This window comes from Nematostella vectensis, chromosome 8, assembly GCF_932526225.1.
Source record: "Nematostella vectensis chromosome 8, jaNemVect1.1, whole genome shotgun sequence".
NCBI classification, from domain to species: domain Eukaryota; kingdom Metazoa; phylum Cnidaria; class Anthozoa; order Actiniaria; family Edwardsiidae; genus Nematostella; species Nematostella vectensis.
The window spans coordinates 8,638,073-8,665,902 of NC_064041.1; the positions used below are offsets into that span (position 1 = coordinate 8,638,073).

Genomic DNA, 27,830 nt, shown 5'->3' on the forward strand with positions numbered 1-27,830 from the left:
CCCCCTTTTGTAACTGCTTATCCTCGGAAACCCAGGGGTATTTTCCTCTAAACGTTAGAGGAAAATTTCCCTGGGTTTCCGAGGATGAGAACTCCTGGATTTTATCATTTTGTAGAAATTTGGTTAGTATTAATGCTAGCACTGTAGAAACTACATGTGACGGTCGAGTACCCAGGATGCGCTGAGGAGGGGGGAAAGAAGTCATACGTGTGTACGTACCGAGTGAGACGAAATAATAGGCAAAGCAAAAAAAAAACAACAACAACAACAACAAGAAAAAAAAACTTGAAAACTTCTCATTTATTTTATACTACAACAGGATATAAACAAATTCGCTTTTTTGCATATGTGATTACTGGTGACTAGGTATGCAACTATTTTAAACAAGGTTGTACTCTAAGAATCCATCTCACCAAACCTACAGCACAAATAGCGTTATTACAAACTCATCCAGGTACAGTATCTGGACACCAAAACATCCAGACAAATAGATTTCAGAGATCAGGATTTTGTCATTTATATCACCCAAAAAGCAACACATGGATTCTCTTAGTGCAACCTTAATTGAAAAAACGGTTTATAAACCTCGCTAAGGCTATTTTGCAAAGACACAAAATCAGGTAACAACTACTAGCAGTGTGGCATATCTCATAGGCTTTGTCAATTCCAGGAGGGGTGCAGTATCAACATCCATAGTTGTAGGAGAATAGTTACTCAGGCTGTGGGGTGTAGCGGAGATAGCGTTTTCCTGAAGGGAGGTCTAAGGCGCGTACACCCTTTGGGAAGATGGTGCCTTCTTCCTCTGGCTTGATAGATGGGATGACCATGCAATCACCTCCAAGCTTTTGCAAAAAGAAAAAGAAAATAGATTAGGCTGTTCTCTGGTAAATCAGGGGAAAATGTACTAAGGCAAATAGCATGTCCTGAAAACACCAACAGACTTGTAGCTAGGGGGTGGGTTCAGGATGTGAGGGGGTTGGAGGGGGGGGGGGGGGGGGGGTAAAACAACCCTTATCAAACCACTAAAAAACAGCCTTGTTGCAGCTTTAATTTTCATATGTTTTGCATAATATCACCCTCGCACCAATCCTAAGCCTAAATCCCAGCTACACCTCAGCTATCGACCTATATTGCATCAATATGTGACTTGCCCCAAGAAGTCACTTGACCTTTTGATGGACAAATTCATGCAAGTTTGCTACACAAAAAGGCCCAGTTACTGCAAGTCACTTATTTCATGCAAGACAATTGGCAAGTCATACCTTCCAGTCCACGGGTGTTGCCACCTTCTTGGTAGCTGTGAGCTGCAGGGAGTCAATCACACGCAGAATCTCACTGAGAAACAGAAAAATAATCATCAATATCTGATAGCCTTTTATCAATCAAGCAATATTTCATTATCTTTACAATTTATTATGCCATAGCTGACTTACTCAAAGTTGCGGCCAGTTGTGGCAGGGTACAAAATAGACAGTTTCAACTTCTTGTCAGGGCCAATGATAAAAACCTGAGGATATATTATGTAAATCTTAGAAAGACTGAAGGGCTGCCAGAGTGGGTCAAAAAGATAAGAAGAGGATTCCTATGTTGAAAAAATTATAAATTTATACTCACAGCCCTGCATGTCAGAGGAAGGCCCTTGGAATCCTTCTCATCCGGATCAACCATACCCAGCTTGACAGCAAGTTCACGCCTCTCATCGGCAATGATAGGGTAGTTGAACTTAGCAGATGACTTATTCTGTTCCAAATTATACTTGGTTATGTCCTTGACCCAGCCACGGTGAGATTCTGCATCATCACAAGACAACCCAGCCATCTTGACGCCACGTTTCTTGAACTCTGGTTCAAGTTGCGCAACACGCCCAAGCTCTGTGGTGCAGACAGGGGTGTAGTCTGCAGGGTGGGAGAAAAGAATCGCCCATCTAGAAATTAAAAGTGTTTTTAGAGTTATCTTTTTCTAGTAAACCATTCAGATCAAGCAAAAAAAAAAGAAAGAATAAAATGTTAGCCATATCAGGGCCATAACAGGGTTTAGGGTGTAGTTCGCCATAACAGACATAGAAAAACAGGGGGAGCGGTGATACAAGGGACTTTAAGAAAACTGGGGGGGGGGGGCACAGCCACACCCCTACTGGTCATTTCCTTATAATTTGAGAAAAGCAGGTCAGTACAAAATGCAGAGGGAGAGGTTTCAAAGCGCTTCCTGATGTATGAAAATACCAATTCTATCTTCTAGTCCGACAGAATGTGTAAAAAAGGAAACTTAGTAGAAATAAGATATGAAACAATCATGATTTACGCAAATAAAAAATACGAGCAAACGCATGGTCGGAAAACAACCTTAGAAAAAAGGCGAGTTTTTTATGCCTAAAATTTACTTTTTATAGCTTTAACTCAGAAAACAGGATTTAAATAAGTCATCATAAGCTTATAGGTACTTAAAGTGGCGGGGAAACTCTGTTTTGCTAGAAAAGGCATCTTGACTTTGTCCATATAACTGCCAACAGAAGTAATGCAGGCCTTCTATAGAAAAGATATTGCTTGTAGATAAAATCTTGCTTTCCTGTTGTTTGTTTTTCTTTTTACATTGCCCTGAGCTCGGACAAGATTGTTTTGTGGTGTGTGAAGTTTTAAATCTATTTACAAGCTTCTATAAGTTGGAGTTTAAGTATAAAGTACTGGTAGGTTTTTTTTATTGTTGGGACTTTTCTATCAGTACACATCAATCATCAGACAAAGCAGTCCATTTTCTTTTATTCTAGTAATGTTAAATAAACAGTTTAGTAAATATCTGTCTGGATGAATTGGGGGCCAAACTTGCATGTTGAATTTATTATATAATTTCTAATTAATTATATGATTTCATCCTAGCTATACCAAAGAAGCAAGTCATGACATCTGAATAGCAACAAGATATACAGTATTACATTTTCCCTGTGATTTAATCATAATCATTCCTTTATAAAGGAAACATGTTTTGTTGCTATGAAATTGATTTAACTATTCCTGAAGTGTATAGCTACCAGTCATTTGATAAACTGCATTATAGATTATACTTTTGAATAAGCCAAAATGTTCCATTCAGTTGATGTGCAATGGTTTCACTAGAATAAGTTTTACTGGTGAGTACACTACAGCTTTAAAAACACATATTTTTTTCTGCAATGTTTTTTTCTTCCTGTCTTGCTTTGCTCTTCTCCCCATTTTAGGTGCTTCTTTCCAGAGTACAATGCTCTTCATATTTCCCTGAATGTCTGATTGAAATACGAATGCTACCCGCCAAGAAAAGTGCAAAGAAATGAGACGAAATCTTTTCTAAACACACTAAGAACTGCAAAATTTTGCTGTTTGCACCCTGTTGCACGCATTATCCCCTAGGATAGACTGCTAGCAATTACCGTGGTCATTGCGGACCCAAGCTCACTAAATCATTCTCTAGGAGGGTTGGGAAGGTAAGCATACCAAAAATGGCGTTGAAGGGAAAGGAGGGAGATTTGAAATCGCGCCGCATATGTATGAATTCTAAAACAAATATGCATTTCTCGCTGCCAAGAAGAGCTTGAAGTACAAATCAAACATATATTTTCTTTAATTTGGGAAATTATTTATTCATTTGATATCAAATCATTAGATTTGGGGGCATTCTTTCTTTACTGGGCTCGTAACGGTAATGGTCGCCACATTAGACTCTCTCAATTTGAAAAATGGGGGCGGGGCTTAGGCCCTTTTATATGGTAAAATGGTATATGATAATTTGTCTAATTAGTATAATCTCATAAAATATACTAAAAGTAGGTGCAGGTTGGCAGGCTGCAACCCAGCAGAAAATTTTACAAAAAAACATAATAATAACCGAGTCTGGCATGCAGCAATAATTTTTGATGATTACATTCTATTTGATGATAGTTACATTTGCACATAATATTGCCACATTTTGGACCGAGTGGTTGTGAGAGCTACTCAAGCATATAATTTTCCTATCATTAATTGCTTCAAACCCTAATAAACCAATCAATGTTAGGCAGGTTCAACCATCGAAAATGGTTTCCTGAAAGCTTACGCAGTCTCTTTAAAAAACTCTGTGTTGTCAATATTTAAACAATCAAACACAATGCGATCAGAACAGAACAGTAACTTAAGAATGCAATCAACGGTCCATTATCCTACAGTTTCCGCTTCGTTCTAGCTTACATAACGTTTTATAGTTACATCCGCCAAGGGGTTTGCTAGAGTCTAGGAGGTAAACTAGATTTTGTGTAACGCAGGTTGGAGATATCGCCGAGGATTACTTATCTGATTATCACAGGTCTAGGTTCGCTGCGCACATAGAACGGTCCAATATCGAAACGAAAGTACATAAAGTAGTACAGTTGTATAACTGGTAGCTTAATTGAGATATGAGCGCTACATGAAAAATCAAAATATTTGGGAGTATAATATAAAATGTTTTATGTCAATGATTAATATCAAATTGCTAGTTAGATGGTCCTCGGGTGAAATGATGAGTCATCTTTAGTGCATTATGCGGAAGTTTATGTATTAAATTCAAACATTCGGTGCATAATAAAAACCTTCTGACATTTGCATACTTACGAATCCTTTATAAAATCATGGAAGTTGATTGTCCCAATGGTCGAATCCGCGGTAAAGTTGGGGAATTCATCTCCGAGATTGGGCATTTTGAAGGCTGGAAGTAGTTATGTACTGAGGCTAAGGCGAACAGTAAGGCTCGACTTTGGAAGGAGTGGCAAAATAAGGCTTTCGGTGACCAATCAGAGTGCGTAGACAGCAACCATTCTTCGGTGTCCCGGATCAACACAGGGTCTTTGATATTGGGTATATTTTTCTGCGGTTTTAGGCCAGAGAGATCTCAGAAATTGCCAGTTTTCGTCGGCAGTGCCATTTTATCTCTTTTCCTTTGCGTTGCGTTTTCTATTTTGACGATGAAGGAAGCAAGGAAGCTTACTAACTAAGACTTTGACATAATGAAAAATAAGTTCATTGTTGAATGGGTGTCAAACAAGAATGGCGGAGGGGCAAGAATAACCAAATCAGAATTCTATTTGCATAGCAATAGTGAGAAAAAAAAATATGGTTAAAAAACTTCAAGTGGGGAAAACATGGTGTCAAAGAAAGAAAATTTAGTAACAATGCAATATAGAAAAGCAAGGGAAATGGTTTAATAAATTGCTTAACGAATTCCTTTCCGCGATGCGAAAGATCTGCATTCTCGGGCACCTGGCTCACCCGAAACAACAAAAAAGAAAGCAGGGCGACTTTTCTTAACTAATAAAAATAAACAATTATTCAATTGAAATTTTATCAACTCATTTGGGAGTAGGGCACATGTCCACCTAATATTTTCAAAACCTTACATAATAACTTACATCAATAATAATAGCCTGCGAACCGGCTCTCATTTACCTTGGTCACAGAGGCTCCAAGTTTCACTAAGCCGCGAAGCCGCAAAATAAAGTAACGAAATACCGAAGTGACCTGTATCATATTCAATAGTTAATATTAGCTATGCCTGTATTAAATAAATATAATCGACATCCACTACGAAACTTCTAAGCCGATCGCGCTCTTTCGGTGAAATTAGGTTAACGTATCACGCCGGCTCTTAATTAGAATTATTCGGAAAAGCTTTGTTTTTGAACGCGCGAAAAAAAAAAACGGCGAGCGCAAAAAATGGAAGGGGAGGGGGGGGCGCAATTAGATGGAAAAAAATCTCTTCCCTTTGTCCATTTCTCATTTATTTTATGCGCTCGCATAATTTTTAGTGCGTCCAAACCCTAACTTACTGAGACCACGCTGAAATGACTTGCAAGCCGATCGAGAGCACCTCAAACCTTTGCACGCCATAGAAGTAGAAACGACCTGCAGAATTTTTATTCACGCTAAACGACCTAAACTGTTTTACCTAAGCCTAGCTTCTAACCTATTTCAACTTTAGAAGTGTTTGAGGTCGTTGTTGAAATATTGGACCGAGTGCGAATTCATTTCTTTGTTTTTGTTTTTTTTTTCAATTGAATTTTTACATTATTTTTCCCATGTTGTCTTCCGCTGCCGTCGATTCCCTTTAGGCCAGGAACGTCCGTTTGTCTAAGGATGTAGAGGAGGGGTAAGGAGTAATTAGACTCATTGCCTCAAAAGAATAATCTAACCTTCCTAGCTTCGACCTCTCCAAACCTCCAAGTGTTATGAACCTCGCAAGCAACCATCTACAATTATTCCACACCAGCCGGATCACTGTCAAGGATCACCACGCTCTTCAACCATGTCGAGGCAACACCTTCTGTCACTCCATATCCCTTTCTTTAGCAGCCAAGCTCCCGTAAAGATCTACTCGGCGATGCGACAATATAGGCATCCCCGAGCGAACTTTCTGGATGTACTGGTGATCGATTTCCGCCATACATAAGCCGATCCCGTCCTGGCACTGCGCAACAACAGTTCCCCATGGATCCACAACCTTAGAAAAAAGAACAAGAATTTCACACTCGTGAAGCAAACGTCCTAAGCCTAAAGGACGCAACGCAATAAAAATGTGAGGCAAAAAGGAGACTCAGTTGAACTCTTTAAAGGCCTATTTTCAGTAAAGAATCAGTAAAGAAAGCAGTAGATGTTTACCACCAGTGGGAAAATCAGTTCGGAAGCAACCTCGTCCCCAGGGTCTTCTGGGTAATTTTCAATATGGCGTCTCCCTGGGGTAGTTCGGAAGTTGTTCGGAACGGTTTATTTATTTACTTCTCCGATCGCGTCTCCTTCTCACTGATTTACTTGAACGCGTTTTACGACTCTGCTTTCCCTCCCGATTCCTTCTCTAGTGAAAAGCCTAAATGAACACACATTTGCTTCATAGAGTGTGCATTTACGTTTTTTTGTCTCAACTCACTCCCGCACGCAAAACAAAGCAAGCGTAAGAAAACGTAAACTTTTTATTTTCATGCATTTGCGATAGCGTGCGATCTAATTGGTGAAAATGAAACAGGGGGTTCGCCTAAGCAAACATTACGCTTATAGTGGGTGGGTGAATATCGAAGGACTTCTATGAGGTTGTAGCCACCTCCCCCCCTCCCAATTTCGCCAATGTGTACCTACCATGGAATGTCCATATGCTTCACGGCCTTCATAGAGCTTTCCGCATTGTGCAGCTGCGACAACGTAACACTGAGTCTCAATAGCACGGCTCCTCAACAGAACCTACAGAGGAATCATGGGATACCCACAACTAAGGAGTCAGTATGACAGAGGAATCATGGGATAGCCATAACTGAGTCAGTATGACAGAGGAATCATGGGATAGCCAAAAGTACCCTTACCCCCAATAAACCAGTACCCTTACCTTCCAGTGAACCAGTACCCTTACCTTCGAGTGAACCAGTACCCTTACCTCCCAGTGAACCAGTACCCTTACCTCCCACTGAACCAGTACCCTTACCTTCCAGTGAACCAGTACCCTTACCTTCGAGTGAACCAGTACCCTTACCTCCCAGTGAACCAGTACCCTTACCTCCCACTGAACCAGTACCCTTACCTTCGAGTGAACCAGTACCCTTACCTTCCAGTGAACCAGTACCCTTACCTCCCACTGAACCAGTACCCTTACCTCCCAGTGAACCAGTACCCTTACCTCCCAGTGAACCAGTACCCTTACCTTCCAGTGAATCAGTACCAGTACCCTTACCTCCCAGTGAACCAGTACTCTTACCTCCCACTGAACCAGTACCCTTACCTTCGAGTGAACCAGTACCCTTACCTTCCAGTGAACCAGTACCCTTGGCCCCCAGTGAACCAGTACCCTTACCTCCCAGTGAACCAGTACCCTTACCTTCCAGTGAACCAGTACCCTTACTTCCTAGTGAACCAGTAACCTTACCCCCCAATAAACCAGTACCCTTACCTCCCAGTGCACCAGTACCCTTACCTCCTAGTGAACCAGTACCCTTACCTTCCAGCAAACCAGTACCTTTACCTCCCAGTGAACCAGTACCCTTACCTCCCAGTGAACCAGTACCCTTACCTTCCAGTGAACCAGTACCCTTACCTTCCAGTGAACCAGTAGCCCTACCTCTCAGTGAACCAGTACCCTTACCTCCCAGTAAACCAGTACCCTTACCTCCTAGTGAACCAGTACCCTTACCTCCCAGTGAACCAGTACCCTTACCTCCCAGTGAACCAGTACCCTTACCTTCCAGTGAACCAGTACCCTTACCTTCCAGTGAACCAGTAGCCCTACCTCTCAGTGAACCAGTACCCTTACCTCCCAGTAAACCAGTACCCTTACCTCCTAGTGAACCAGTACCCTTACCTCCCAGTGAACCAGTACCCTTACCTTCCAGTGAACCAGTACCCTTACCTTCCAGTGAACCAGTAGCCCTGCCTCTCAGTGAACCAGTACCCTTACCTCCCAGTAAACCAGTACCCTTACCTCCTAGTGAACCAGTACCCTTACCTCCCAGTGAACCAGTACCCTTACCTTCCAGTGAACCAGTACCCTTACCTCCCAGTGAACCAGTACCCTTACCTTCCAGTGAACCAGTACCCTTATCTTCCAGTGAACCAGTAGCCCTACCTCTCAGTGAACCAGTACCCTTACCTCCTAGTGAACCAGTACCCTTACCTTCCAGTGAACCAGTAACCTTACCCCCCAATAAACCAGTACCCTTACCTCCCAGTGAACCAGAACCCTTACCTCCCAGTGTGCCGAGCCAGTGTGGAAAGTAAAAGCTGATGGGAAACTTAGGATGTCTGCACCTTGTCTAGCCAAGATCATTGAGAACTCAGGAAAACGAAGGTCATAGCACTATTAGACAAAGGTTAGTTTATCAAGGAAAAGATACTCAAAGCTTAATAGATACAGGCATACAAATAATATGATATTCTAATAATGGGGGAGCAGAATTTAATGAGTAAACTAATCAATTAAAAAAAAAGAACCTAAAAAAGATGAACATGGGAAACAGCTATAAATAAATAAATTTGGAATTTAATCATCACCCTAATACCCCTTACCTCAAAACAATGTGCAAGGAGTATAGATTCCCAGAACCATGTTGTGTTTTTAGTTTCCGTTACTCCCCTTTAATGTATAGTACTTCTCATCATTGAGCCCTATAAAGTGCCACAGGTTTAGACATGGTTAAGGGGAAACCCTTATTCATGATTTTACTTATAAGCGAGGCACTTATTTGAGGGGGATACTTATTTGAGCAATTACAGTATAGAAGCTGTAAGGATACGATTCCAAGTCCTAGTTTCCCAACAGGTGTACTGACAGGGGGGACAATCCTGTCTCCATGTGCAATAAATGCTGACTCCTTCAAACAAGGACCACCCTCAATGTTAACATCAAACAAGTGGGTCTTGTTATAGCTAGCAGCAATCCTCCCTTTATTATCAATAACAACATGGCAGTTAAGAACTCGCCTTGTCTCAGATGGATGCTGCAACAACAACATATCCATATTATCAAGGAGTTTCCGCTAGATGTCACGCATTCTTATTTGGTGTTGAAGTTTGGTGTTCTTCTTACACTGTTCAAATAAGAAAATTAGTTTGCAATCTTTATTTGGTCAATACCTAAAGAACACAAGCCTGACTTAAAAAGCGTGTGGCAGTGATGGAAACAGGGAAGGGGGTTGGCAGCTCCCTTTTTTATATTTCCCCAGATTAAAATTTTGGAAGAGGATTTTGGGGGCATTGGAAGGGGACATGAACCAAGGTACCTAGAGCCGTCCTTCTTGGCTCATGCTTATATACCTCAAGTAAAAACAGTAATCATGTACCTTAGATGATAATGACATCAAGAAAAATACCTTACAGTGAAAGCCACCAAGAGAAAGCCAGACACCATTTTCTTCAGCCAATTTACACATTTTGCTAATCCTTGGTCCATCTAAATGCTCAGCCAATTCTAATATTTTTTCTTTGTCTTTCATTAAGAAGTCAAAGCCTTCTGGAAGAAAGACGACCTGTCGGAAATGGAAACATGGGAATTAAGAGAGGGAGAGGTGGGGGAACGTTGCTTGATGAAGTTACGGGGAAAATATTAACAAAATATATATTATTAAAATTTATACCTCACAAGTAATGTTAAAAGGCTAAATTCATCACTGCAGATACTTCAACAGCTAAGATAATAGAATTTTTCTGATGTGATGTCATGTGATGACAAAATGATGTGGTAATTTATTTTGTAGAATAGTTGCTTTTAAAGATAAGAGTATACTTAAAGAACACCAATCGCGCCGCTATTTTATGCGCCCGCTAAGACGAGTCACACAAAGCACCCATTTCCATCGGCTAATTCAAGTGAGTAAAAGGTATATTTTTAATCAAATATTGTCAATTACTTATCAGACTTCATTCGTAGATCGTTATTTTGAATTTCTCTGCGAATAAACTGTTGTATTTCAATTGTAAACAATAACAAATGAGTGATCGGCATTGTTTCAGTTACTCAATTAACCACATTACCTCCGCGCCTTTCCGACTACCCTTTCTGATGAGCTCTTGGCATTGGCGAAAGTTCGCCTCTAAATCGGCTGTGCAAGTCATCTGACAAATCGCAATTGTCGATGACTTAGAACTTTTCATGCTCATTTGATAAGATTTGAAAAGCGAAGATTCTGGAATGAATGCAAAAGTTGATGTCGAAAGCGAACGGAACGATTTTTTGATAAAGGAAAACTTCGAAACTTGAGAGCAAAATAACCAATTTTGCTTCTTGTAGAGGATTGTTTCTGTGACGTAGTAGCATCTAAAATGTCTCACAAATGACATCGAAGCAGGTTGTACAGGTAGTGAAGCAAGGATTCTGAAAGTCATATTCCCGCCGACTTGATGAACCGGCCGCCATGTTTTCGAAAATATCAAAACAACAGGGAGCCCAAGAGGAAATGATGTGAATTTTATATAAAAAAAGATTAATGCTTAAATAAAATAGTTAAAAAAAGGAAAACTGTACTTCTAGTGATATGGCAGTAAATTCAGAACACACAATTCAAACAAAATCGGATAATATGGTACACACTTATAATTGTTTATTTTTATATGCTTTTATTTTGGTTTTCCTGTGTTGTAAACTGCTGACTAAACGCAGGCTCACACCAACGTGCGTTGGGAAAACTATAAAAATATTAATATCAGAGCAGCAGTCATAAAAGTCGCGAAAAATAGCCCCACAAGGTCGTCTTGTTGATATTCGTAAGCTTCAGAAAAGGCCTGTGGTATGGCTGGGGGAAACGCTATCAACAAACCTCGAACGGTGAGTAGAAATCTCACTCTAGCAACTTCTTTGATTATGTTGAAATGCAGTAGTGAAATGGAGGGCCCTATAGTAAACTACCGCATATGAATATAAGTAATAAGAACCCAGAATCTTAGCTGAATAGGTTCATATAAATCGACTGTTTAGGTTCTTGATTGGTTCTCATTTTTTTCATATAGACCAAATAATAACAGTTACTATAGCGGCAGTTATTGCATGAAGTGGTTATCCACTCCCTACTCCCTCTCCATCCCCTATCTGATACTCTCTATCAAGCACCATGTACTTGACTTCTAGGTTGCCTTTGTATATGTTTAAGCCAATCACATCTCTTGTAAATTCTGATTGTAAAATTTTAAAATTTCTTAAGTGCTTTCTAGTGATTAACTTTTCTATACCTTCCCCATGTCATCCCTCATTTGTTCGTTATTTTACCCATTCCAAGTGGTACTGAAAAAGGTAACCCTTTATCTGATTGGCTTATTTTAAACAAAACACAGGAATCTTAAGAAGAGAGGTAGTTGGGCAGAATCTCTGAGGGGCAGATCCAAGAGCTCCAAAAAGGGGAGGCAGAAACAAGGGTTTCAAGAAAGGGGGGGGGGGGGGGGGGCGGATTCAATGTTCTTCCGTGTATTTCCTTATATTTTTTTTTATTTCAAAGCCAAATATCTGAAAATAGGGGGCTGCTTGGCCCACCCCTAAATCTGCCCCCGTCTCCCATACATATGATTGGAAATCAGCTACACTGAAGCTGATGTGTTGTGCTTTCTTTTTAAAGGCTCTTAAGAAAAATCTAAATAAGCTGCGCAGAGTAAAAAAACAACAGCACAAAAAGCAACAAAAAGTAGGAGGAGGAATAAGAAAAAAAGCCCAAGATGACTTGACTTCTTCACACATCCTCAAAAAAACAAGGTATTCACTCAAGATTATAAATAGCAAGTGCGTACAAGACAAAACTTTTTACACAAACCATCCTAAAACTAAACAATTTGTACCCAGCCCTCCCTATTCTGAAAAACTTGTGCCCAACCCTTCTGAAACTGAACAAATTGTATCCAACCCTCCCTACTGTATACTTGAACAACTTTGTCTAACCCTCACTATTACTAAACAATTTGTGTCCAGCCCTCCATAAACTGGACATGTTTTGTCCAGCCCTCCATAAACTGAACAAGTTTTGTCCAGCCCTTCTTAAACTGAACAAGTTTTGTCCAGCCCTCCATAAACTGAACAAGTTTTGTCCAGCCCTCCATAAACTGAACATGTTTTGTCCAGCCCACCATATACTATAAAAAGTTTTACCCAAACCTTCCCACAAAAAACTGAATAACTTTTACTTGACCCTCGTCAAATTTTAGAACTTTTTTCCTGACCCCTTCCTATTCTGAACATCCTGTACAACCTCTGTAAATTGAACAACTTTTACCAAACCCTCTCTACACTGGACAATTGTCAGTTTTTGTTCAGCTTTCCTGTAGTTAACAAGTTGTACCCAACCTCCACTTTACTGAACACCTTTAGCCAAACCCTCCCTATACTGAAAAAACTTATACTGGTACCTAAAATGCGATTTTTATGTATCTCAGGACTAATCCAAAGGCAAACATAACTCTTTCTGGGAAGAAAAAGAGATTGATTTTGAAGCAAATAAAGAAACAGGTCAAAGAGGAGTCTTCTATGGATGGTATGCACAGTATTTTTTGTACAGGGCTTCTGGGATTACGTGGAAAAAAACTCAGAATTATGCAGAATTCTTTGCTAAATTGCATGGAAAATCAATCATTACATGCTAAATTACGTGGAATTCTGCAATACATTTTCTTTAAAAATCAAAATTTTGCAAAATTCTTTACTGAATTATGCTCTAAATTACACGAAATATCAACTGTTACGTCCAAACTACATTATGTACTGAAGGAAAGCACAAAATAACTTGAAAAGGGAAATTTTTTGCGCGAAAATATCTTAGGCGAGTTTTCATCGGCTCCTAGCCACCAGCTAATTAAAAAATGTATTTTATTATTAGTCCTAGGCATTCTCGGTTTAGCAAAGAACGCCCAGCCATTTTATTTGTTTTTGAAATTCAGTTCGAAATATATGAAGAATATCTATCTTTACAAGAAATAGAGATAAGAACCCTAAAAAAACACACCAGCTGTGTATTTATGTTTTGTCTTTCAAAATTTAGCCAAATTATGTGAGATTACGCAGAAATTTGTGGATTACGTGCATTACGCGGAGAAAGACAAATTACGTGCTTCTGCACAAGCGCGTAATTCAAGAAGCATTGTTTATAAGGTTGGTTTTCTGAACCATAGTTGCCTTATTCTTTAGATGTGTTAAATTTTATATAAGGTAGTAGTACCTATTATTGGACACTTTAGACTTATGCTAAAATATCCCATGTACAAAACACAATTCAGTCTTATGTTTTACAGCAAGAAATCACTGACTATTAAACATAATAATACGACCAATTTAACAAAAATTTGATGGTTAAATTTCGGATACCTAGCCCTATTATCGGACACCCTAGCCCTATTATCGGACAGCAGCTTTCTTCTAAAAAAACAACAGGAAAATCATTCTTCGTTTTAATTAAAATACTGCAGACAATAATTGTTGACATATGTACTTTGCAAAACTCACGATAGATTTTAGTTTGAGACTCTTTCTTCCCCGTAGCAAGCGATTCAAAACACATGCATTGCGCATGTGACAAACTGCACAGCAAAATGTGCATTTGCTCAAATTTACATTGAATCATTTGATGATTGCTCGGCTGTCCGATAATAGGGCACCCAGGTAAGTTACGAACAATTCGAGCTATCACAAAGTGTCCTTGGAAACAGCGTCCAAATAGCATCCTGGGAGATCAACAACAAAGTGGCCAATTCACCGAGTGACTTTTATCACAATCGGTAAATCTTGGACTTTTTTACTGCTTCTTTTCTTTCATCCCCGCGTATTCAAGTCAAAGAGAGGATTTCAATCGCCATTTTGCGGTGTGCGAGAGAAAATTATTTCTAGTTTTGAAAAAACAATAAACACTCGTAAAAAGCTTCAGAATGCATGTTTTCTGAATGTTGTTTCTTTGACTCGATGGGTCATTTTTCAGCATGTTTTCCTATTGTTTGAGATATTTACGATTTTTTTTGAGTGTCCGATAATAGGGCACTGTCCGATAATAGGTACCACCACTACCTTACCGGTACCATATACAATATTTTGTATGAAAATTTATTTTTTTTCTTAAATTCCAGTTAAATGTTTGGAAATTCCAGCAAAGATCATGACATTGTCTTTTTTTTATGGGTTCTTGTACAGACAAAGTGTTATATTTGTGTAAAACAAGAACTGAGGCACAATAACTTTTTATTTTGTTTTTAGTTACCATTGAATCCAAAACTAAAGGAAATGACCCTCAAAAGAATCAAGATTTCAAAATGGAGATGGATTAGAGGCAGATAGACAATGGAGGTGAAACACACACTATTCTCAGAAACCACAGCGAAAGTGATGTTGAACATGCAAAAAAGAAGGTTAATGTTAGTAGTGGTAACAAAGTGTGTATAAAGCACACCATTGGTCAGAAGAGCTAGATACAGTATGCATACATGCCATGTTTACGGTATATAATTGACTCTGAATCCCCAACTTAACACTGTTATTATTCAAATTATTTTTTACTTTAGCCATAGAATCGAGCTGTTTTTAAATTTTGCCTCAATACAACTAAATCTAGTTTAATGAAATTTTCTTATATGTGTATTATTTGCATGATTGGTTTTTGCAAATAACAGATTTGCCACACACAGACAGGCGGACAGACAGACACCTTATTGGTACCTTGTAAACGCTTTTACGTTTTTGGTGTTAATCCAATAAATTAAAAATTATAAGTCTATTAACATAATAATTTAAATACTCAAAATAGATTTTGTAATATTTGCCCTAAGTAGGAAGCAGTCATGTACCAGTTTTGCTGTCAAAATCTAAGTCTTTAGGGGCTGAGTCATGGCCAATGAAACTGTATTATCTTTTGGGGTGATTGTTCTATCTTTTAGGGTATAAAATTCTACTTACTTGGTGTCATTCTAGGGGATCATCACATCCTAATAACAACTGGACATGATTGTGGCCAGAAAGAGATGTGGTTGGGGGTGACGGGCACTGTTTTTTTTTTTTTTGAATAGGATAATATAACTGCAGCTGTTTTTCTAGGGCAGCTTATAATAATTAGTTGAAGTCCCCTTGATTAAGAAGCCCTAGAAAGCTGCAGATTAGCTAGATACTAAGCAAAATACCTCATCTAAGACAGTCTATGCAAGTTATGCTGTAGTTTGTGTATTGACAAGAACTGCTAAAGTGGACGTCTGATTTTGGTATTGTCTATGAAAATGGTCATTCTTGACAAACACTCTTTTTTATAAGAACGTCCAGCCTGAGATTTCACCAAATCTTAAGAACATGCTTAGGCTCAGATAGCAGAAAAATGTTTCTTTTTTTGTCCTCATGCATTTAGAAATGCAGAACAAATTATGCTAATAGTAACAACCTTATTATTGCTTTTGATTATTAGAGTAATTCTCTTCCTAATAATTCATTGGGTATTATATTCTTAAATACACTAAAAAATTTAAGAACATCGTTAAGAACATATTAAGCCTTAAAATGTCCCAAAAATAAAAATGGCCCAGCCTCAACTGAGAATTAGACGTTCTTATAAAAACGGAGTGTACAACTACTGTACAATTCTAGAGAGAAAGTAAAGATATTTTATCTACTGTAGTTTGTAAAAGAACTTTCGAATGTCAAATAAAATATCTACAAATAAAAATGCTGAATTCCATTTCTGTACTTGACACTTCAGCATTGTCACATCTTTTCTCCACATATATGTCATATATCTTTTTTTCTACATAGACTATGCCAAAACAGGTGTCATACGACCGTATTCTGATTCCTGACGTATATAGTCGACATAGTATATGCAGGGCTGTACACTGGGGTCGCCCCCCCCCTTCCCCCCCCATCCCCAATATCTTTAAAAATTATAAGGAAATGACCAGTAGGGGCGTGTTTGTGCCTTCCTCCCCATCCCCAATATCTTTAAGAATTATAAGGAAATGACCAGTAGGGGCGTGTTTGTGCCCCCCACCCCATCCCCAATATCTTTAAAAATTATAAGGAAATGACCAGTAGGGGCGTGTTTGTGCCCCACCCCCCACCCCCATCCCCAATATCTTTAAAAATTATAAGGAAATGACCAGTAGGGGCGTGTTTGTGCCCCCCTCCCCATCCCCGATATCTTTAAGAATTATAAGGAAATGACCAGTAGGGGCGTGTTTGTGCCCCCCCTCCCCATCCCCAATATTTTTAAAAATTATAATGACCTGTAGGGGCGTGTTTGTGCCCTCCGCCCCCGATATTTTCTTAATGTTTTTGTATTGTTGTGCCCACCAATCTTACGTGGCCTGATACGCACCTGACACCTTGATTGACCTGCTAGGCACATGTCACCTTGAGTGAGAGCAATTACTAGCTTCTATTATGATAAGCAGCGTGGGAATTGTAAACTTTTCGCATAATATATGAAATATCTCCCGTAAAATATGCATAAATGACTTAAAGAACAGATCAGACTAACTGATTTTCAACCTTGCGACCAGCAAAAATACCGTGGAAAAAGTATACCCACGTATTCCCTAGATGTTAGGACTCCTAAAAGATGTTGCGTGATTCGGGATTTCCACGGGTTCGAGCTTGAGATGCACAAGAGATGCTTGCATTAGTAATACCTTGCATAACCAACCCTCTCAATCTTTGTCTACATCTGCAATTTATATATCCAAAAAAAGGGTCTTGTACAGCTGTGACTTCACACATCGAACGCTCTCTTTTAGCAAACATGAATTGCATTTTTTTAAAGGTCTGTATTCCGGCTATCTAGTTTGAATAATAACACAACTCTCCGATAAGTTTGACAAGGGTTGCTATCTTTACTCGCCCCACCTCGGCGTCGAGATATCGACGTCTGCAATTGGAGGAACACGGAGAGGGTTTCAGATAGCTCGCCTTTGTAATTAGATAGCACTACGAGCTTATCATCACCGACGCTAAGTCCTTTAAACTTTGCGCTTTCAAACGCGTTGTAGGATTGGTATATTCGTAAAGGCAAGGAGAAGACATTTTGGTCGACTTTTGAGAGAAAACACTATTGGTTTTGGAAGGTTTTCTCGGACGAGAAGTTTCTGAAACTTAAAGCGTCACTCGCGTGAGTGCGCTTGGGGTCGAAGACGATTCTCAACTATTGACACAGTCAAGAAAAATCAGGACGAGTTTTGGTGACCTGTGCGGTTGCATTTTAAAGGCATATATAATATTGGAGCTCCAAACGATTTTGCGACGTCTTGAGAGCGTACTATAAAGTTTGAGGACGGCCCGTAAGTGAAAACTTTAAAGACGCGGGGGAAAAAAACTTTTGATACATAATGCGGCGATTTTCAAATCGAATTCAGCACGGTGCAAGATTATAACTTTTTAAGAATTGCTCAGTATTCTAAAAATCCATTCAGTAATTATTCAGGAATTATGAAGTATAATTATAAAAAGATTCAAGATCTTTCGAGCCGCACTACAAAATCATACCGGCAATCGTCATTACTTTCATTGATAACGTTTCATTGGATGAGCGATGTCATACGGATGGGCAACACTCGATCTCTTCACGAAGATGATTTACTTCCTATACAACCCGGCGACGAGATGCGGCACATGACGGAAAAACTAGACCTGGAATGGAGCGAGGAGTTACGGAGAAACCAGTCTTCGGGCAAAGCCCCCAGGCTATGGCGTTGCGTCGTGAAAGTTATTCCATTGCGAGATTGGCTTCTTCTCGTTGGCTTGCTGTCGCTGTACATTCCGTGCGGTATTGCCATACCAACGCTGCTGTCAATTATCGTGAGCCTTCTTGTTAGAGAGCGTTCTGGTGCCATGACGTCTCTCTGGGCATGCGCTGTGGTGCTCCCTGTCGTTCTTCTGGTAAAGAGTGTAGTTTACTATTCGTACTGCTTTGAGGCGGAGAGACTGGGCATGAAGCTAAGATCTGCGCTCCGGGGCGTTATCTATAACAAGGTAAGTGGTGTTGCGCATACCGATCACCCCGCCATAAAATGGGTCATTTTTTAGTCCAGTATCTTCAGATTTTACATTTTCACAAAATATTTTACCTGCGTACCCTTCCCTCCGCCTCCACAATCACAAAATATTATTTCCTCTGCACCCTTCCCCTCCCTCCACAATCACAAAATATTCTTTCCTCTGCACCCTTTCCCTCCCTCCACATTCACAAAATATTTTTACCTCCGCACCCTTCCCCTCCCTCCGCATTCACAAAATATTTTACCTGTGCACTCTCCCCTCCATATTCACAAAATATTTTTACCTGCGCACCCTTCCGCCAAAAATTTGCAAACCCCCCCCCCCCCCTATAGTAGGAAACATTGTGAACTGAATAAAATTTTGATTTCAACAATGACTCACTTGCTCACTATTATATTAAAACCAGATTTAAATTCGACGCAAAAAATGTGACCCCCTCTTTAATGACAGCCCCCCAAAAAAATGTTCCCCCCTAAATCTGCGCCCCCAAAATAAGCCCCCTACATATTTGCCGCCCCCAGTAATTAATGACCACTCCCTCAGTTAAAAAAATGTAGTTTAAAATATTATAGAGAGCTCTGAAATAGTTTATTAAAAATCATTTAATGATTATATCTCTAACAATACACAAGATCCTAGAGAACTGGCCATATTGAACAAACCTCTGGAATGAAAATTAAATGTTTTAAATATTCCATCGATAGTACAATAAATAGCCACAGTATTTGAACCAACAGTCTAAATGGAAGACATATTTTTCTCTTAATAATGTGTGTAAAACATTTTCATAGAAAAAGGCAAAACCTTCTGCCGCCATACCATATATTGAAGCTGATAGTTTATGTCAAACATCGTGAATATCTCAGGCACTGTCAACATAAAATATGATATTATTTTCTTGATAAAGCTGATAAACTGGTATACAATTTATTACCAAAGTTCATGATACTGACCAACAGCGAGGTAGTAATTGATTATTATAATCTGAGGGCGCACACAAAGTCATAGCTCATAGCTGTCAACCTCGCTTTAGGAAAAATCTTGAGAAAATACAGTGAATGTATTAGAAGTATCAAGATAGCTAATGCGGGAGAAACAGTAAAAGGGCGGATATTTTCAAGAAAATTAGGCTTATGAGAATCCTGCCTAATGCGGGAGAGTGGACAGCTATGATAGCAACACACTGTAAAAGGTGCAATTATTGTTTTAGTGGAATCAATAACAGGGCCAGGATTAGTTTCTACATCTCTACAAAGATTAAACTCACAACAATTCTCTCTGTAAGTGACTTTTTTTAATAATATGGCTGCTGCTGAATTGATACACCTCACATACTTGAGTAAGTTACTTTATTCTTCTTGACCAGACGTCGTATCACACAAATCCTTCGTGATATCATAAAGATTTCTTCGTAATACCGAAAGTCATGAATTCGATATTTTTTCGCGTAAGTCTTCTTATGTAAGTATCTGCTTGTTTAAAAAGCACGTGTAAGCTGTTTCTTTGGAATCCTACTTGGTTCTTTGCTTCGTCTTACATTGCGAGAGCGATGGCTACCAAAAAACCAAACTTTGCGTATCGAGATCTAGTTTCATGATCGTGAATTACAGACAACTGTGCAGCTTTTTCTAATGTATCACAATCATTGATGCATCCAAGAAAGCTGTAAAGTAGCGATAAAACAAAAACACCGAAACTAAATAATACACCCTCGATAAATAAGTAGCGTAAAATGGCGGATCTAGAAAGTTGGAAGAGTATGGCCAACGTGGCTTTTCGGGCTGTGCCATATAAGGATATTGTTGCGCAATTTTTCAATATTGTGGTGGAGGAAAAAACGGAAACGCCGGCGGATTTCTATTTAGGAAGAACGAATTATTGTATTATACATTTCAAAATAATTTTAACATCTTATAGAAATAACAATAAGCAATTTTTGCCACCCAAGAGAAAATATAATATTATATACAATTATACACAGCTATACATTATCGTGTTGTAAACAAATTACACATAATAAATATGAAAATTTTAAAATAAATTCCAGCTACTACACCCGACGATGTGCTTCCTAAATTTACTTAACAAACTTTAAGCATACTCCTCTCCAATCTATGCATCAGAGTCGACGTCGCTGTTCTTACAGATTATAGGTCCTCTAGTGCATTAAACTATTAATAAAAATCACATAACATCTCATACGAATGCTTCTTATTGCTAACAGTGCCCTTCTACCACAATAAAATCATATAATTGACTGACATCAAACATGCTCGCAACCTTACATTAAATAACCTTATAATCTCAATTTTAATATCCATATCATTGACCACTACCCCACAATACCTATACATATGATGTATTTGGTGTGGGGGGACCAATTAGTTGGGATTCCTATATCAACAACAGTCAAACTTTACTGAGCTAGTCAAAATCTACTAAGATGGTTATACAGTACCAGAACACAAAGACTGCATTCTTCATGTCCCACTCAACTCAGCGCATTGTTTAATAACAGGTAGCCCAGGCTCACGGCGAGTGTAGTTTTATTACAGAGTTTGTATGAGCGAGTTTGCTCGTTGAAATAAATATGCTGATTTGAAAATAAAACAGTAGCTTGACGTTGCTGCTACCCTCCATTATTTGCCATTCTAAGCTGTTTTAGCCGCTGTGGATTTTTTCTGTCACCTTCTGTATAAAATTTTATATATTTTCTATTTTATATACAGAAGGCGACGGAAAATATTCACAGCGGCTAAAACAGCTTAGAATGGCAAATAATGGCGGGATTGAGCAGCAGCAACGTCAAACTACTTTTTAATTTTGAAATCGGAATATTATTTCAACTGCTGAGTTGAGTGGGCTCCCTGTGCATGTTCGTGTATGGCTATGCCTAATATTTATCACCTTCAATCAATCATCAGATTCTACTGGTCGACAAAGAGACCCTCCAGCGCTTCGATCGCGGTCACGTGATGGCCCTCTGCACCAATGACGTGCAGCGCTTTGAGTACCTGCTGATCTGGATGTCGGGCGTGGTCTCGTGCGTGCCTATCACGGTGTGCTACATGGTACAACTTGCGTCCATGGCAGGCGTGGCTGCCATTGCGGGGCTAGGCTTCATCCTGTTCCTTGTGCCGTATATGGGGCTGTCGTTTAAGCTGGCGTCCGCTTATCGTGGTCTTACAGCTCAAGCGACGGACAAGTGCGTATATTTAAAAAAGGCCAGTCACACCGCCATTTTTCACAGCCGCTCATTCCCGAGTCTGGGTCATACAGAGCATCCATTTCCATCGGGCAATTCAAGCGAGTAACCAATATACTTTTAATCAAATATCATTGATACCGTATTAGACTTCAATCGTTGGTGGTTATTTTACATGCCGAGGCTCAGATAGCAGAAATTTTTTTTAGTCCTGATGCGTTCTTAAATGCAGAATCAAATTGTGCTCATAGTAACAACCTTATCAGTAGTATGGATCATTTGTGTAATTCTCTTCCTACTAATTCATTGAGTGTTATCGTTAAGAACATATTCAGCCTTAAAATGTCCCAAAAATAAGAACGGCCCAGCCTCAACTGAAAATTAGACGTTCTTATAAAAAAGAGTGCATTTATTAACTGCTAGGTAGAAAGCGTATTCATTAGGTAGTGTATGGAGTGTTCATAGTTTTGGTAAGTGTAATGTTGCGTCATATTTTTTCGCCATTTGAACACTAGTTTGAGTAGGTTTAGCGATGGGCGTCTCACCTTCGTAATTTTTTAGGCGGATCGGAATCATAACCGAATGTGTGACCGGTATTCGTAACCTCAAGTGTCTGGGGCTGGAGGAAAACTACGAGAACAAGATCAGAGAAATTAGAAGGTAGGAGTGGTTTATGGGTTTGTGTAGATGACTAGGTATAGAGGGTAGAGGTGAAGGTGATCTGAAGGTTTGTGTAACCTAGTGTGTGATTTAAAGTCTCTTGTACTGGAGCAGCGTTAAAAGCTTTTCGATTAACACTGTGTGCAAATTATTATAGCACCTAGCATTTTTTTTCGGCTGGACAACGCTGGACTAGCGCAAACTTTCAGGCGTTTGACAAGCAATGAAACCATTCTGTAATAGAACGTATTCTCACAAGCTACTATCTTTGTCACAACTGTTTTTATCGAGAAACTCGTAGTAGACCAGAAGAAGGCCTTATTATGTTGAATGGACAGTGCTGAATAATGTATATGCATGCGCGTGTTCTGGCGAAAACAAACAAAATCTCAGTGTTGAATCGTTCGAGTAAAGATACGAAAGGCTGACTTCGGTCGCTGTTTTGACTTACTGTACAGCATAAAAACCATACTGTACAAAAGATGACAGATTTGTTTGATAATGAGGGAGTCATAAGGAAAATTTTAGCCTTAGGTTTGATCTAGTTTTCTTAGCATTCGCCAAAATGTGGCAGTTCGCCGGTAAAACGCCGCCATTTCAAAACAAAAAGGCTGGTTTAACCGCGCGGTACTGTAACTAGTCTTGCGTTTTTCAGCACTGTCTGTTGAATGCATTAAATATTTACATTTACTTTCCTACAGAACGGAGATGAAGAATATATTCCATAAAAACATCGTGACCAGCGGGATTAACATCGTCTGGACGGTCTTCATTGGAATCTTCTCGTTTTTCTGCTCTTTAGGGGTACTGGTGTCCGGCGACAACCTTACCCCTAGCACTGTCTTCTTGATCCTTGCGATGGGCGGGGTCTTGAGCTTAGAGATCCCAACCGCGCAGTACGGAGTACTCCTAATTGCTGAGGTCACCCGGTCCTTACATCGAGTACAGGAGTTCTTAGTCCTTCCAAATCTATCGACTGCGGATGCAAAACGAACCAAAGCACAAGTTCCTGAAGAAGTAGAGTGTGGAGTTGATCAAAAGGAACCTTCAAGTGGATCGCAAAATGTTGACGGTGCAGGTGCTGGCACAAGTGATGAATCACGTGGCGGCGGAGAGTCAGAAAGCGCAGAGGAAGCAGGGGGTATAACTCTGAGTAGTGTTACCTGTATAGCTTACGAAGATAATAACAATGTTCTTATCAATGACATCACTGTTCAACTTCCCGAGGGTTCATTGACCGCCGTCACTGGGCCCGTAGGCTCTGGTAAAACATCCTTACTTCTTACAATCAGTGGAGAGCTTCCCTTGGCATCGGGAGAGTTGTACTGTAAAGGGAGAGTCGCATATGTCCCTGAGACACCTTGGTTATTTTCTGGGACAATAAAAGAAAATATCATATTCCATGAACGCTATAAAGATGACTGGTACCGTCAAGTTGTCAAGGCGTGTCAACTCGTGGAAGACCTGCAGAAGTTTCCGGATGGAGACGAGATGGTGGTTGGTGAGCGAGGTGTCGTCCTGAGTGGTGGCCAGCAAGCACGCGTCAGTTTAGCACGTGCGGTGTACGCCAAAGCTGACGTGTACTTGTTGGATGACCCATTAAGGTCTCTTGATGTCAACGTGGGTAAGGCTATTATGGACGACTGCATCAATGGTTTGTTAAGCAGCAAGACAAGGGTGCTGGTCACACATAGCGAGTATTGCATGATGCGTGCTGACAAAGTCCTACTAATAGAGGAAGGTTGCGTTGAGCGTGAGTTTGAGTGTTCTGACGAGCGCGAGATTGAAGACTTAGCTGCTCTTGCAGTAGATGGTCAAGCATCACTGGGCTTAGATTCCACCAAGGATACATCTGAGACTGGTACGTATAGAATCAAGGGCCTTGACCCTCAGCCTCTTGAACTTCTGCAAAGCCAAGCTTTTTCAGCATAGATTCGTTACGAAGGCTGCAATCGAGAATCAATGTGCCGTAACCAGCTGTGCCTCATTAGACCAGAATGTAAACATCTATACTTTACCCATAAACCACTGCGACCAGGGGGTGGGGCATGGGGGCACGTCCCCCCCCCCCCCCCCAATATTTTAAGTAATAAGCTTGGGAAATCGCCAAAAACAAAATACTCAAAAGTTTAAAAAAAAAAATCAATGCATCCATAACGTCCACATTTATAGTACCTGGAGAACACATTTATCTCTTATCTGTTCCTTTACGTCCTCAGTGAATGACCCATCTTTTGTCGCTTTCAGCAGAAGACAGTGCTCGAAGGCCAGTTCAGCAACCTACTGGGATTTTTATAGATGAAGAGGACATAGTTATTGGAAACATATCATGGGGTATTTACCTCAGATATTTGACCGCCGGCGTAACCGGCATTGCCCTCCTGCTCATGGCTGTGGTATTCATAATCGCACAAGGTATTATTTAACTATTACCTTGTTTTGTTGTTATCCGAATAGAAACGGAAGTTTCTTTGCAGAATGGTAAACAAAAGCTAGCGTCTACGTCTTTTGTATTATCTTAAATTGGTGTGAACGAAATGGATGTCTCCTGTAGGAGTCATAGTTAATGAAATAAGAAAAAGCAAAAGCGAACTTCCCATAGTACTACTATTTGACGATAAGGTATTTCTTGTTGTTTGCGCGCACTCTTATTTTCGACATAACGACATGGACATAACGACATTTTATGTCATTATATCCATGTCGTTATGTCGGGCTAAACATATCGACATAACGACATGGGCGCGCGCACTCTTATCTTCGACATAACGACATGGACATAACAACATAAGAGAAAAAAACATGTTTTTTCTTTTATGTCATTACGCCCATGTCGTTATGTTGCTAGTGTGCACTAGGCGTAATGAAATACTTGTCGTTGTATCGAAGTGGGGTTTAATTAAGTAGTAAAATGCTTGTTTTGTTTTTTTTCTCAAAGTGGTGTCAACCGCAATGGACGTCTGGTTGTCTCACCTGAGCACGCTAGACCATGCACACCAGCAGATCAGAGACAATATTTTGATCTTCCTCAGCCTGGTCATCGGTGCCATTGCAATCAACGCCATCGCCGTGATCCTCTTCTACTTCATCTGCTGCAAGTCGTCCTACTCGCTGCATCAGCAAATGGTCAGCTCTATCATTCATGCCCCTGTTTACTTCTTCGACACGACTCCAGTCGGACGTATCTTGAATCGATTTTCTAAGGACATCGGCATAACGGATGAACTACTCCCGGTGCAGCTTGTGTTGACGACGCAGATTGGTCTAGGGCAAGTGATGGCTGTCTCGATGGCGTCATTCACGAATCCCTGGGTTCTTATTGGCTCAGTGCCGTTGGTCGTGCTTTTTGGTTGGATGACGCGATATTACCTCAAAGCATCACGGCAGATCAAAAGAATGGAGTCGGTTTTGCGGAGTCCTGTCATCTCGCATATCTCTGAGACAATGAGCGGCCTGGAGACGATCCGTACACGGGGCTGTCAGAAGATCTTCATTAACAGGCTTTATGAGTGAGTGTAGAAATTATTATCTCAAGATTAAGGCACCATCATATTTGCAGTCGAGTATTGCTAACTGCCATTATTTGTTCTTCACCATATAAGAATGCATTGTATTCCTTGAATGTGATATAAGCATTTTCTTTATATGGTTACTTTTAACATATAAGCATTTTTAAAGTTAAAACTCTGAAAACGGATAACCTCGGGAAGAAAATCCGAAGTTAAACGTTGTCGTTTAAGCTGTGATTGTAGGTGCAGGATGGATTTAATAATGATCAATTGGTATAAGCTTTTCCGCTGAAGATGCCATCATGAGTTAGCATGTTAGCTTCCCTTGAGGATTGTCTTTACTTTTTAATCGTTCGATTTGTTTCAGAAGAGAGGCGCATGTTGCACAATGTTAAGTGTGCTTTTTGATATAACTCGCCCTCGGGCCATTGAGCCACAATAACAATAATACCCATTGCTTCCCGGTCTTATTAAACGATGATTGTTGTGGCTAACAGATTGCAGGATCATCATAGCAAAGCATACATCATGTCCCTGGGAGGACAGCGCTGGCTCAGTCTGCGAGTGGAGCTGCTATGTGTGGGTCTTGTGTTGATTGTAGGAGCTGCTGCCGTGCTCACGGGCGAATACTCTGGTAGGTTGGTGCATTTTTACTGGGGCATGGGATGGATGGGGAGGTCCACTGTAGGCCCTGGTGCTTGCATCATGGGCGAATACTCCGCTGGGCTGGTATATTTGTATTGGTATATTTGTTAGAGTGGTATATTTGTATAGGGGGTGCTTTTGTTTTTTTAGCGAAACTCTGGGCGGATGGGGTGGGGGGAGTTGGATGGGTGGATTGGGGTGTCATCTCTTTCCATTCTTTTCTCGATTATTTTGTTGATTTTTCTTAACTCTATATTATTCCCTAAAGATGTTTTTGCAGTTTAAAAAGTCGCAGCCTTACTGAAGAGGCTGTGTAGTTAGTTGCTCTGTTTACTGTCGCAGTTCTACTTGGACTCGGTAGCAAACGGCTAAGAAAGATAGTGATATTTGCTCTGTTTACTGTCGCAGTTCTACTTGGACTCGGTAGCAAACGGCTAAGAAAGATAGTGATATTTGCTCTGTTTACTGTCGCAGTTCTACTCGGACTCGGTCTCACTTACTCAGTCAACCTAGGCCGTATGTCCCAAGCTCTGATCCAGCGGTTCTCCACAGTAGAGATATTCATGACGTCAGTCGAGCGTGTGACGTCATACACAGAACTTGAAGAAGAACCTGGGTACAGAATTCCTTACGTCCCCCCTGGCGACTGGCCGAATTCCGGACAAGTCACGCTGGACAACATCAAGCTAAGATATTACGAAGGAGGGCCTGAGATCCTGAAAGGGGTAACTTGCAAGTTTGAGGGGAGGAAGAACACTGGTATTATGGGGAGAACAGGGAGCGGGAAATCTTCCCTCGTCGCGGCGTTAATGCGCATGCCTGAAGCAGATGGGAAGATATTCGTCGATGGAATAGATATTTCAACTGTTAACATCCGCGAGACAAGAAAACGGATGTCTATTCTGTCCCAGTCCCCCGTTATTTTTCGTGGCTCCATCAGGGAGAACTTGGATCCTTATGGGGAATTCGCGGATTCAGAGATTTGGGGGACTCTAGAGAGAGTGCAAATGAGAGATGTCGTGGAGAACTTGGAGTCGAGGCTGCATTACAAGTTGATGGATGAGGGATCGAACCTGAGTTTGGGAGAGAGACAGTTGATCTGTTTAGCACGAGTTCTGTTGCGCAAAAACAGGATTTTGATTTTAGATGAGCCAACTGCGCATGTCGACCCGCTGACCACAGAGAAGATACAGCAGGCGCTTCGGGAGGAGTTGTGCGACTGTACGATAGTCACTATAGCACATCTCCCTACTAGTTTGACAGAATGCGATCGTGTTCTTACTATGAGAGAAGGGAGAATTACTGTGTAGACAAAACGATACCGCGTGCTTACTATGAGAGAAGAGAGAATAATCGAGTAGACAAAATGA

At 40.3% G+C, this 27,830-nt stretch overlaps 4 protein-coding genes across 5 annotated transcripts; 2 read left to right on the forward strand and 2 right to left on the reverse strand.

The window, feature by feature from the left end:
* Positions 1-285: 285 nt before the first annotated feature.
* LOC5519318 (peroxiredoxin-6) lies at positions 286-4,958 on the reverse strand. The gene is made up of 5 exons (XM_001639218.3): positions 4,596-4,958; positions 1,615-1,924; positions 1,434-1,507; positions 1,263-1,335; positions 286-842 (listed from the first exon to the last, which is right to left on the reverse strand). The coding sequence occupies exons 1-5, from the start codon at positions 4,679-4,681 to the stop codon at positions 711-713; spliced, it is 675 nt and encodes a 224-aa protein (XP_001639268.1). The 5' UTR covers positions 4,682-4,958; the 3' UTR covers positions 286-710.
* Positions 4,959-5,308: 350 nt separating this feature from the next.
* On the reverse strand, positions 5,309-10,896 carry LOC5519301 (deaminated glutathione amidase). Its single transcript, XM_001639219.3, has 6 exons — positions 10,485-10,896; positions 9,824-9,979; positions 9,248-9,451; positions 8,701-8,811; positions 7,107-7,208; positions 5,309-6,477 (listed from the first exon to the last, which is right to left on the reverse strand). Exons 1-6 carry the CDS (start codon positions 10,833-10,835, stop codon positions 6,304-6,306), a joined length of 1,098 nt encoding a protein of 365 aa, XP_001639269.2. The 5' UTR covers positions 10,836-10,896; the 3' UTR covers positions 5,309-6,303.
* Positions 10,897-11,083: 187 nt separating this feature from the next.
* On the forward strand, positions 11,084-16,117 carry LOC5519304 (uncharacterized protein C11orf98 homolog). The gene is made up of 4 exons (XM_001639171.3): positions 11,084-11,274; positions 12,056-12,189; positions 12,864-12,961; positions 14,668-16,117. The coding sequence occupies exons 1-4, from the start codon at positions 11,239-11,241 to the stop codon at positions 14,736-14,738; spliced, it is 339 nt and encodes a 112-aa protein (XP_001639221.1). The 5' UTR covers positions 11,084-11,238; the 3' UTR covers positions 14,739-16,117.
* A 523-nt stretch (positions 16,118-16,640) lies between these two features.
* On the forward strand, positions 16,641-27,830 carry LOC5519320 (ATP-binding cassette sub-family C member 4). 2 transcript variants are annotated; one of them, XM_032364230.2, is made up of 8 exons: positions 16,641-18,414; positions 21,366-21,646; positions 22,208-22,306; positions 23,008-24,167; positions 24,554-24,721; positions 25,245-25,815; positions 26,313-26,449; positions 26,935-27,830. In XM_032364230.2, exons 1-8 carry the CDS (start codon positions 17,872-17,874, stop codon positions 27,768-27,770), a joined length of 3,795 nt encoding a protein of 1,264 aa, XP_032220121.1. In that variant the 5' UTR covers positions 16,641-17,871; the 3' UTR covers positions 27,771-27,830. The 2 variants fall into 2 exon arrangements, with proteins under 2 accessions (XP_032220121.1, XP_048586947.1); XM_048730990.1 differs by having other exon boundaries at positions 24,557-24,721.